This window comes from Filicampus tigris, chromosome 2 (genome assembly GCF_054856515.1).
Source record: "Filicampus tigris isolate MCC_2025a chromosome 2, RoL_Ftig_1.0, whole genome shotgun sequence".
NCBI classification, from domain to species: domain Eukaryota; kingdom Metazoa; phylum Chordata; class Actinopteri; order Syngnathiformes; family Syngnathidae; genus Filicampus; species Filicampus tigris.
The window spans coordinates 13,779,304-13,789,741 of NC_141218.1; the positions used below are offsets into that span (position 1 = coordinate 13,779,304).

The window sequence follows — 10,438 nt, forward strand, 5'->3', positions numbered from 1 at the left end:
GTAATGGAGTTTCTTGAGAAGTCTTACGAGTGCAGCAACAAAAGTTGCTATTATAGAAAATACACAGCAATTACGTTGTTGTTTTTAAACACTTTTTTTTTTTTTTAAATGAAGCTGTTTTTGGATGGAGGGGGGGTCGGAGGGTGAACTCAACTGACTGAACTGAACCAATCAGTAACACTATACATTTTTGTTAAAAAAAAAAAAAAGTTTACAAAGTAAATGTCTACGCAGATGGATGTACCGGTATAAAAGTGGACCATATTCTGCTGGGTGGGAATAAGAACTATAAAATGTTCTGGTTGGTCCATATGGGTCAGGAGTGAATTCCAGTGCGTAGTTGCATCCTGTCAGCACAACACTCCCAAACCTCCCTCGAGTTCAAGTTCAGCTCGGTCCACCATGCCAAAAACATACATGGCTCGGAAGGGTCGCTTCCACCGGCTGTGCGTCTTTCTTCCGTCCGGACTCTGGTTCCGAAGGTGCCTTCTTCCCAAAAGAACTTTAACAGCCGCACTTGTATGCGCCCTATATATTTTTCTCACCCAAGTGGACCTCTCTCTACCGAGCCCCACCTGGACTACAGCCGGACGGAACAAAGTCACGCCGAGGGGTATGTTGAATGTGGATGTGTTGAACCAGGACTCGGCGTTTCCGACCCGCTCCAACGTGGTGTACATCACACTCAAATACAAACGCCTCAAGCCGGCTAATATTCGCGGCACGGTGCGACCGAAACTGCGGAGGAAAGTGAGACGAACTACCCTTCCGCTTTCGAACTCAAAGAATGGATCCGAAAAGGAGCCTGCCGTGAGTTCTATCCGGATATACAGCCGCACACCTCCGCCTTGGCTGAGCGCGCACGACGTGGGCACCATGCGCGCTCTCGCCGGTGCCAAAGTTTTACGCGTCGAACAACCACAAGGAGCCCCTTGGCCACTCTTGATCTTCGAAGAAAACCGACCGGAAGAGCCTAACACGGCGTGGGGACTCGCCCTCGGCCCAGTGGACTCGGTGGAGGTGTTCGCCTTCCATTTGGACCGAGTGCTCGGACTCAACAGAACTTTGCCGGCCGTGAGCCGGAAGTTGGCCTTCTTACACGGTGGGCCATCAAATTAAACAATAGAATAAGATAAAATAATTAGAGGTGGCTGAGAAAGTACTTAGTGACGCTCTTTACTTCAGTGGTACAGATACTTAAGTAACCGGTAAAAGTTGAAGTAATGATTTCACTTGGCAGCAAAAACAAACAAAAAACACTTAAATTAGTTCTACCCGTATACTGTTCCGCTTTCGGCAGCACCCACACACATTTTAGGACAATTTGCTTTCTTCAAGGAACCCAAGCATGTTTTTGGAATGTGATGAAAACGCACAGGAAGGATGGAGCTGAGATTCAAAGCCTGCAGGCCCAGAACTGTGAGGCGGATGTCCTAACCACTCATTCACAGTACAAATAAAAGCAACATAACAAAAGCAGCTAAATTAGCTATCATCTATCACTATTAAAGACAAGGGAATTAATTCTATTAGCTACCCACCTGGCTAATAACTGATCAGTTAATCGTCCCATTATAATTATTTTTGTTAAATGCCTCGATAGGTATGTTGGTGACGAGTAATTAAATGGGTTGCCAGCTGAACGGATACATTTGAGTAAATAGCTACTTAGGTAGTTAGCTAAGTAGATACAGTATATACAGTAGGTAGCTAGATCGAAGTTAGCAAGGTTGGTAAACAAGTTGTTGCCATTGCTAATGGATAGCTATTTAGATTGTTTTGTAAGTAAAGAGTTAGTGCTATTTAAGTTGTTATTTAAGTCAATAGTTATCTATTTAAAATGTCGAGAAGGCACCATTTTAAATTGTTAGCTAATTAGTTGTGTCTCTACAGGCTTAGTGGATAGCTAGCTGACTAGATTGTATTGCAGTTAAAGTAGATGGATGGACGGATAGATAGAAGTACGTAGTTTAGCAGATTGCTATCTTAGAGGAGGTACAGTATATACGGTTGGTGGTAAAGTATTTATTCTGCTGTCTTCCCTGTCAAGATGGCCAGCCCAGTCCAGTGGTGGCATGGGAGGCATCACTCTACCCGGACGGTGTGAGCCTAACATGGGCCCAGTACCAGAGGTCCCTAAAACAGAGGTGCTGGGTTCAGAATGTGGCCCCGAAGGCCGAGTCAGGCTGCTCTGCCGTCCATCACTACGAGTGGAGCAAACTGGCACTTTTCGATTTTCTCTTACAGGTAATGGAATGTTGAATGCCATTTAAATGAAAAAATATATAATATAACATATATGTATGTATGTATGTATGTATATATATATATATATATATATGTGTGTGTGTATATATATATATATATATATGTGTGTGTGTATATATATATATATATATATATATATGTGTGTGTATATATATATATGTGTGTGTATATATATATATGTGTGTGTATATATATGTGTGTATATATATATGTGTGTATATATATATATGTGTATATATATATGTGTGTGTATATATATATGTGTGTATATATATATATATGTGTGTATATATATATATATATGTATATGTGTATACATATATATATATATATATATATGTATGTGTGTGTATATATATGTATGTATATATATATGTATGTATATGTCAAGGCTAATCTCTGATAGTGAAGACATAAACCATCTTCTGCAAATGCTTTTCAGATAAGTCTTGCCTTATCGAGCAACATCAGTATAGTCCAACAGCTGTTTTCTACTGATAAAAATATATTCTCAGAGGAAATGTCTTTTGGCTCCACAATTTCCTGTGTGGGAGGCCTGAATCACCAGTCTGGATTTTGGCATCGTGCGCTATTAAGGGAGGAGAGATTGTTGTTGTTGGGGGTCAGACAACTTTTAACGGAAAAGTGTCATTTCATTAACTTTCTTGATAGACCACTACAGCAACAACGCCCTGACAGCTCAATTCAAAGTTGTTTTTTTTTTCCTAACCGTCCAGGGGGCGACACTGAGTGACCATTGGCGCATGGTATTTTGGACATTTTGAGGCCCCCTGAAAGACTATTAATTCATCGTAACAATAACAATAAATGGCAACATTTCATTCAACTCTCAACCCAATTTTATTTATAGAACACTTTAAAAATAATTGAATCTTAAACAATGCTGTAAATGAATGAAAATCAAACATAAATCGTAAGACAATTAAACTTTTCAAAGTAATAAAAACAATAGCAAAGTAAAAACAATCAAAACAAACAAGACGCTAAAATAAGGGCTCAAGTCTCATGCTGTGTTGAACGCCAAGGAATAAAAGTGACTTTTAAGGCGGATTTGAAAAATGGACAGCAAAGGATCTTTTTTCAGAATAGAAGTTAAAGTAAGTGCTCTCTCTTTCGTGATCCAGTTAAATGAAGTGAGCAGTAGCATTTTGATCTGACTGGAGCTGTTTGACTGAGGACTGGCTGACTCCAAAGTACAGTAAATTGCAGGAATCCAGATAAAATAGATGAAGGTATGGATTAAAGTGTCAAAGTGCTGCTGTGTAAGAAAAGGCTTCATTTTTGCCAGTTGCCTGAGGTCACAAAAAGGGGATTTAACTACTGCACCAATTTGCTGATCCAATTTAAAATCACTGTCCAATTCAAAGCCCAAGTTAAAGACTGCTGGGTTTACAAGTAGACCAAAGCATGGGCTTCACTCCAACCTTGATCGTCTTTATGTTTTAATTGCATCTTGCATTGATTCAAAAGCAAAGAAAACAGAGCCTCAGCTTTCACAGTAATCACTTTCTGACACCTGTGCTCAACATTGGACGTCTATCTGCCATTAACGCTCTCCAGTATTCTGTATATACAGTGTATATAAAATGTGTGGTCTCAATTATGGTGGAGGCAGCTCATGTCAGTACAAGGTTTGTGTCTGCACAGCTGTTTTTTCCCGCCCCCCGACCTCTATTCCATGATGGTTTTTTGCGGATGCCACGCTGTGACCCGAACAGGTTTGCCGGCGTGTCCAAATAAACTCTCTTCTCCAATTCAAAACAAAGAGGACCTATATACTGTATATATCGCAGTCAAGTCCAATCTGATGTTCCGTCTTTGTGTAGAAATCAAATAGCCATCAATTGTCAAGTGATTATCAGGGGAAGCGAGTGCAGCATGTTTCATACAAACTGGGATACAATACAACATCGACTGTTACCTTTGGGTTTCATTCAAACTAACAAGCCCAGGCTGATAGTGTTCTCCGTTCCGCATCAAAATGATCTGCAGAGGTGGCAAAAGTACTCACTCTGTACTTATCTAGAAAAACAGATAGTTGTTTAAAAAAGACAGGAAGGAGCAACAGTATTGATTCAAGCCTTTTACATAAAAATAAAAGTAATTAATCAATACATTTCTCAGTCATGGTTGACTTAACTGCTCTCTGTTTACGTCTTTTTCTCATTGCCATCGGTGGAGGTTTATTTTGTCAAAGGAGTACTTAGGTACAGATACTTGTTTTCAAACGTCAGGAGTAAACGTAAAAAGTCGTCCAAAAAACGTATACTCAAGTAAAGTACAGAAACCTGAAAAATCAACTCAGTATTTGTACTTTGTTATTTCCCACCACATGAAATGTACAGTAAATATTTAAGTAAATATTCAGTATGGTGTTCGACAGGGTTCAATTTGGGGGCCCCTGCTATTTTCATTATATTTACTACTCCTGGATTCCATCTTAAAGGACGGTTCATTTTATATATTTTTTGATCAGGAAAATGAAAAGAGTTGCCATTTTCTATTTTATCCATTCATTTTGGAGAAATTAGGAAATAAGTAACTCCATGAATAACGCCCCTTTATAATGAGCAGAATGGGCGCGCCCCCTGGCGTTCTATCCTTTGTTCGGCCGGAGTCACGCGAGGAACCGATTCCAAACCCTCCATTGGAAATCATTGTACTTTTATTGATTATAACGTCCAAAAACGGCGATCAATTGGCACCAAAATTTATGTGGACATCTCTACTAATGCCCACTTCAACATATCAAAATGATTAACCTCTCTGTAGCTGATTTATATGAGAATGAGGAAATGTGGAACCCAGCAGAGCGACATAGATTTAGGCTAGGACGAGCGCACACTGCTTCTTTGCTTATAATAAATAAATCAATAAATAAATAAAACACTGCTTCTTAGCTTTAAAAAAAAAAAAACATCTGCTTCTTTGCTGATCACGGTTAGGACGGGTGAGGCATTAAACACCAGTCAGGATATTTACAGAGACTGAAATGGGAATGAGTAGACGTGCACATTTATTTGGATGAGGAATACACCCAGTTTTTTTATTTACAACGCGCCGTCCAATTTGCAAGGTAACAGCCGAAATGGCACGTTCCAATGCGGCCACACTCGGCTGTGCGGTCAGCCTCGCTAGAAATTTTTGTTCGCTGTTCGATGAGGGCTTTCGTCACTCTCACGCCGCTTCACTCGGGCAGAAGGTGGCGGCTGCAAGCAAGCAAGCAGAGACATCGCACATGACTGCTTGCGAGGCGACATGAAGACACAGGTTCATCTTCACCTCCACACGCTGGGCGGACAATAAGGAGCTAATGTTGTTGTGCTAACGCCTTTTGTTTTAACGGCATGAAGCTAGTTGTTGCTATTAGTCGTCCCATCATCCTACCTTTAGCCAGGGAGGGAAGAAGGGGACATAAAGCTCCAATCTGCCTGCTGCAAGCCGCCATCTCTCTCCCTCCTGAGGCACGAGTTTAGCCTCGCTAAATGTCCGAAATGTAACTAGTGTGTGCATTCATGCTCTTGTCCGCTTCAGCTTGTGAAAGTGGAGGAGCAATCACCACGGTATTTTTGATTTTGTGGAGGTGATCGTGATGAGATCACGTTTTATGTCAATAAATCCAAACTATTGTGCAAAACACTTTTATACTTTCACAGGTTGAAGTGGACAAGAGTAGTAATGTGCATTTGCATTTTGGTGGCGATCGGTCACCGTTTTAGACAGCAGAACTGACAAAGCGAGCAATATTACCAAGCATGCCTTCCTCGCGTGACGTAGACCGCTGAGACCGAAAACATAACATTAGCCACGCCCCTTTTTGGGGCGGGGAAATTTGTCATAAACCTAACCTCAAAAAAAGACCTGAAATCACTACAGAGTCTTTTGAGGTGGGCATTTTAGTACTAATGTCATTTTTACATGAAAACCTATTATATAAGTGCCAATGTTAAGCTCACCCAAACAAAACATTTTATTTCCGTTCACTGCTTTGCGGATGACAGCTACATCTGTTTGGCCGCTGAGCAAAAAGGATGATCTCTCTTTAAGGCCACTGTTGTGCTACCTGGAGGAAATCAAGGCCTAGATGGCTGAACTTCTTGAATTTCAATGAATAGAAAATAGAAATTGTAGTATTTGGTCCCAGTGGCCCTGTTTATCCCACCCTGTTGTCTTGGGCCCAATGGCGGCTTATCTAAAGCCAACAGTCTCGCGCTTGGGTTTTAAACTGGCCAGTCATTTTTAATTGGACCGGCCAATTCGTACTGTTGTTATCTCCATCTTTTTTCATTTTAGGCAGTTGGCTAAGGTAAGGTCCAGAAACAGTAATCCCTGCCTTTGTTACATCTCGGCAAGATTGCTGTAATGCACTTTCTTTTGGGGTCGCTCAGTCCTCCATAAAGTGTTTTATGGTGTTAACTGTTTTTATGTTAAAAAATTATTGTTGTAACTGTCTTTGTTTTTGTATGTCTGGTTTTACTCCATGTGCAGCAGTTTGTATGCAGCGATGATAATAATATAATTCAAGTTGAGTTGAGTAAGCGGTCAATCAACTGCTTCCTCCACTTTCTTTTTTCGCGGCAGATTCACAAGCGTCTGGATCCCAACTGCTGTGGGTTCAAACCCCGGCAGCTGGACGGGTGCCACGAACCCGGCCACCATTTTGAATGCACGCAGCGGGACGGCGTCCGACTGGCTAATATGGTGCGGCGGCGTCACGACCCACACCACCTGGTACTCACCGTCAACAAGGGCTACTTTGACCGCAACGAGGACAACCTGGACTTCGTGCTGCTGGAGGGCATCAAGGAGTAAGTGGATTGGATTGGTTTCTTGTGCTAACACCTAGCTTTTTTTTTATTTTAAAATTGTTTTGCAAGAGGAAAATGGGCTTACAATTTGATATCCATTGAGCCCTGCCTGCTTAATTTCCAGCAGCAGCCTTTGACTCTTAAACGTTTGATATCATCAAAGCTGATTTACAGTCGCTGCTAAGACTGTCGATGAAGAACAGCCAATGACGGTTTACCTTTCTTGTTGGAAGTGTGCCAGACATTTTTCAGGATTTTCTTTGAACTTTCCTGATTTAACTGTACACACATGCACTTTTGTTATATATGTTCGCTGACCTGTGAAAAACATTTATGTCTATTTTTCTTATTTTTACCTGAATGGTGTTTCCGTGTTACAGACATTGCATTCATGTGAAAATTTAAAAAAAAATCCAAAATGGACACAGTGTTTTTCACAGGACAGCGACGATATGTTTTAATATTCAACATATTCCTCTACTTTAGTACAATGTTGTATATAGTTTAAGAAAAAGGCAATCTTACACAACACTGAAATGCGTGTAAGCACTTCACAGTTTGTTTGAGCCAGTGGGGGGTGCGGCATACGCACGCAAGCAAATTATCAGAATGCTGCCTCCGCTGCCCCCAGTTTAACCAGGACAAACCCTTGTAAAGGTCGGACTTCAGCAATATTTTCTTGGTTAAATAAAACTGCCAATCAATGAAATGGTATTTTCTATTTTTTGATACCTGAATAGCAATGCACTAACTAGCTAAAAGTGGTCTTTATTCTCCCTTATTTTTCCCTTGGCCAGCTAACTAGTTGAAACAGAATGCTAATGTGCTCCCAATGTGTATCTCTGCTCAGAAATAGAATTTTTATCTTGAACAATTGTCTGCTTGTTAACATTCAGTAATTAGCGCTAATTAGCAGTGAATCGACTGCGGTTTTCGAAAACAGTAAACAGAACATGGAAGCTCATTATTTTGTGTTGCATGCTAAGCATTTTTACATCATGTAGAACTTTTTCAGTGTTGACAATTCAGAGTAGAAGTCGAGTCATCTTTTTTCATTTAAAAAATGTAAAAAGGTTTGTAGGTGTCTACAGACGCTATGATATGGCAGTAAAGCCCAATTCTTGCCTAAATTAAGCTCCTCGACTCACAAAAATGTTTTTCAGTGAATAATGGAGGATATGTTCCCCAAAAATTAGCAGTGTTTGATTGGTCCCGTGTCCCATTGCTTTTGTCCAGGTTGCCCGATGGTGCCGTGTCGGTGCTGAAGAGCGGTCGGCTGCGGCAGAAGCTTCTGCAGTCACTCTTCCTGGACCAGACATACTGGGAGAGTCGAGGTGGGCGGCCCGGCATCGACAAGCTTATCGACGTCATCGAGCGGAGGGCCCAGGTTCTCCTTACATACGCCAATGCTCACGGCATCCGGGCCGTGGACATGAGCGAGTGACAGCGTGGGAATGACGGTAACTTTGATAATGATGTACTGTAACTTTGGGTAAGATGAGGCCTTGCATCATTTACAAAAAAGAAAATATGTGCTGTGTTCATAATCATTCACTCATTCCTTACTCCCCAATAACCATTTGCAGATTTTTATGTACAGGTACACGGCCATATACAGTATGTGCATACCGTAGTTCACTTATCAGACAGATCCAGTCAATGTATTCATTTTTCTCAAGTGTTTTAATTCAACAACTGTGAGGATAAAGCAGTACATAAGTTTAAAATAAGTTTATGTGCACACCTGCCACAACATTAGGTACACCTACACTATTCTATCAAGAGATCAACACGAGAACAGTATAAAAAAAATCTGTTTTTTGATTGATTTACTGGACAGAACTGAGTAATGCCATATTACATTTTCTAATTGTCTCTCATTTATTTAAATAGGATATCAAATCAAATGTAAAAAAAAAAAAATCAAATCATTTTATATTATTTGTGTTATTCTTTTTAAATGTTAAATTAAATTAAACCATTTGAAATAGCTTTTAAATATGATAACGTGTTTTTCATTTGTTATTCAAAACTGGAAAAAAAATACATCACATTGTAAAAAACAGCACTCAGTATGATTTAAATGTACCAAAATGTGTACATGCATTTTAAATTTATATCTAAACAAGATATATATATATATATATATATATATATATATATATATATATATATATATATATATATATATATATATATGTATATGTATGTATGTATATATATGTATGTATGTATGTATATATGTATGTATATATGTATGTATGTATGTATATATGTATGTATGTACTATTATGTATAAATACTGTATTAACGTGCTTTGTTACAGCTGTAGCTGTAGTGAAATGCGCTATATAAATAAAATTGTATTGTATTGTATTGTACAGAGTGTGAATAAAATGTTAACTTAAAACCTTGTAGAAGCAAGATGTGTGATACAACACTTGTCTGGTGTACATAATAAAGATTTTCCATACGCTCTTGTTTTCGACTCAACCTTTTTTTAAATTTATTTTATATATAATTTAAAATATATAATTTTACCATCTATTTTGTGCTCTATTTGTAATGGCCCAAGTGATGGTCAATCAAACACATAGATACTTGACTTATTTTTGTTGGTGAACAACAGACGGACTCAAGCGTCATGTATAAAATATATATGATGTCTCAGAGTGGTCAGGCTGTGAAATCCGAGTCCTAAGTGAAGCGTACTCTGCTGTTGTGTGCTCTGGGATGCGAAGGGGCTTTGTGGGTTATTTTATAGTGTCTGTGATGGTCATTCACGCGGTTGTTATTTTAACCCCTTTTCACCCGCATTAGTGAACCAGCGGGGTCTGAGCTCCGATGTGTTTATCTTACAAAGACATCATCTACTTCCCATACCGCTGCCTACATAACAATTATTTGGCTACTGTACGTCCATGTGGATGCACACTTGCTCAAATATAAAAGAGCTCTCATTCTCATGTGGAATTTTGCTTTAAAATTGTGATTTTTATGAATTAAAAGATTTTGAACACACATTTACAAGAAATGATTCATGAAAATATTTAAAACAATTCTCCAAACTATTTAATTTTTTAAAATAATCCTCAAACTATTTCACCCACTCCATTCTGTGCCTTAATGCTTATTTATCTTTTTACAGTATATATATTCTCTCTCTCGCCTTATTATCCATAAAGGACATACAGACAGGTGATTGGCTGTGATTTGAGGGTTGGGCCTCATCAAACTCTCACTGGTACTGTGTCATTACAGCTGATGGTGGCCACAGATTGAAAGGTTTGCGGTGGCGACCGTGGCGAACGGTGCTAACTGTGTTGTTGTGTGTTCTTGTG

The 10,438-nt window shown here is 39.4% G+C and overlaps 1 protein-coding gene across 1 annotated transcript; it reads left to right on the forward strand.

Annotated features, from left to right (window-relative positions):
• Positions 1 to 334: 334 nt before the first annotated feature.
• gask1b (golgi associated kinase 1B) lies at positions 335 to 9,186 on the forward strand. Its single transcript, XM_086022833.1, has 4 exons — positions 335 to 1,102; positions 2,051 to 2,247; positions 6,871 to 7,097; positions 8,334 to 9,186. The coding sequence occupies exons 1-4, from the start codon at positions 403 to 405 to the stop codon at positions 8,539 to 8,541; spliced, it is 1,332 nt and encodes a 443-aa protein (XP_085878959.1). The 5' UTR covers positions 335 to 402; the 3' UTR covers positions 8,542 to 9,186.
• Positions 9,187 to 10,438: the final 1,252 nt, after the last annotated feature.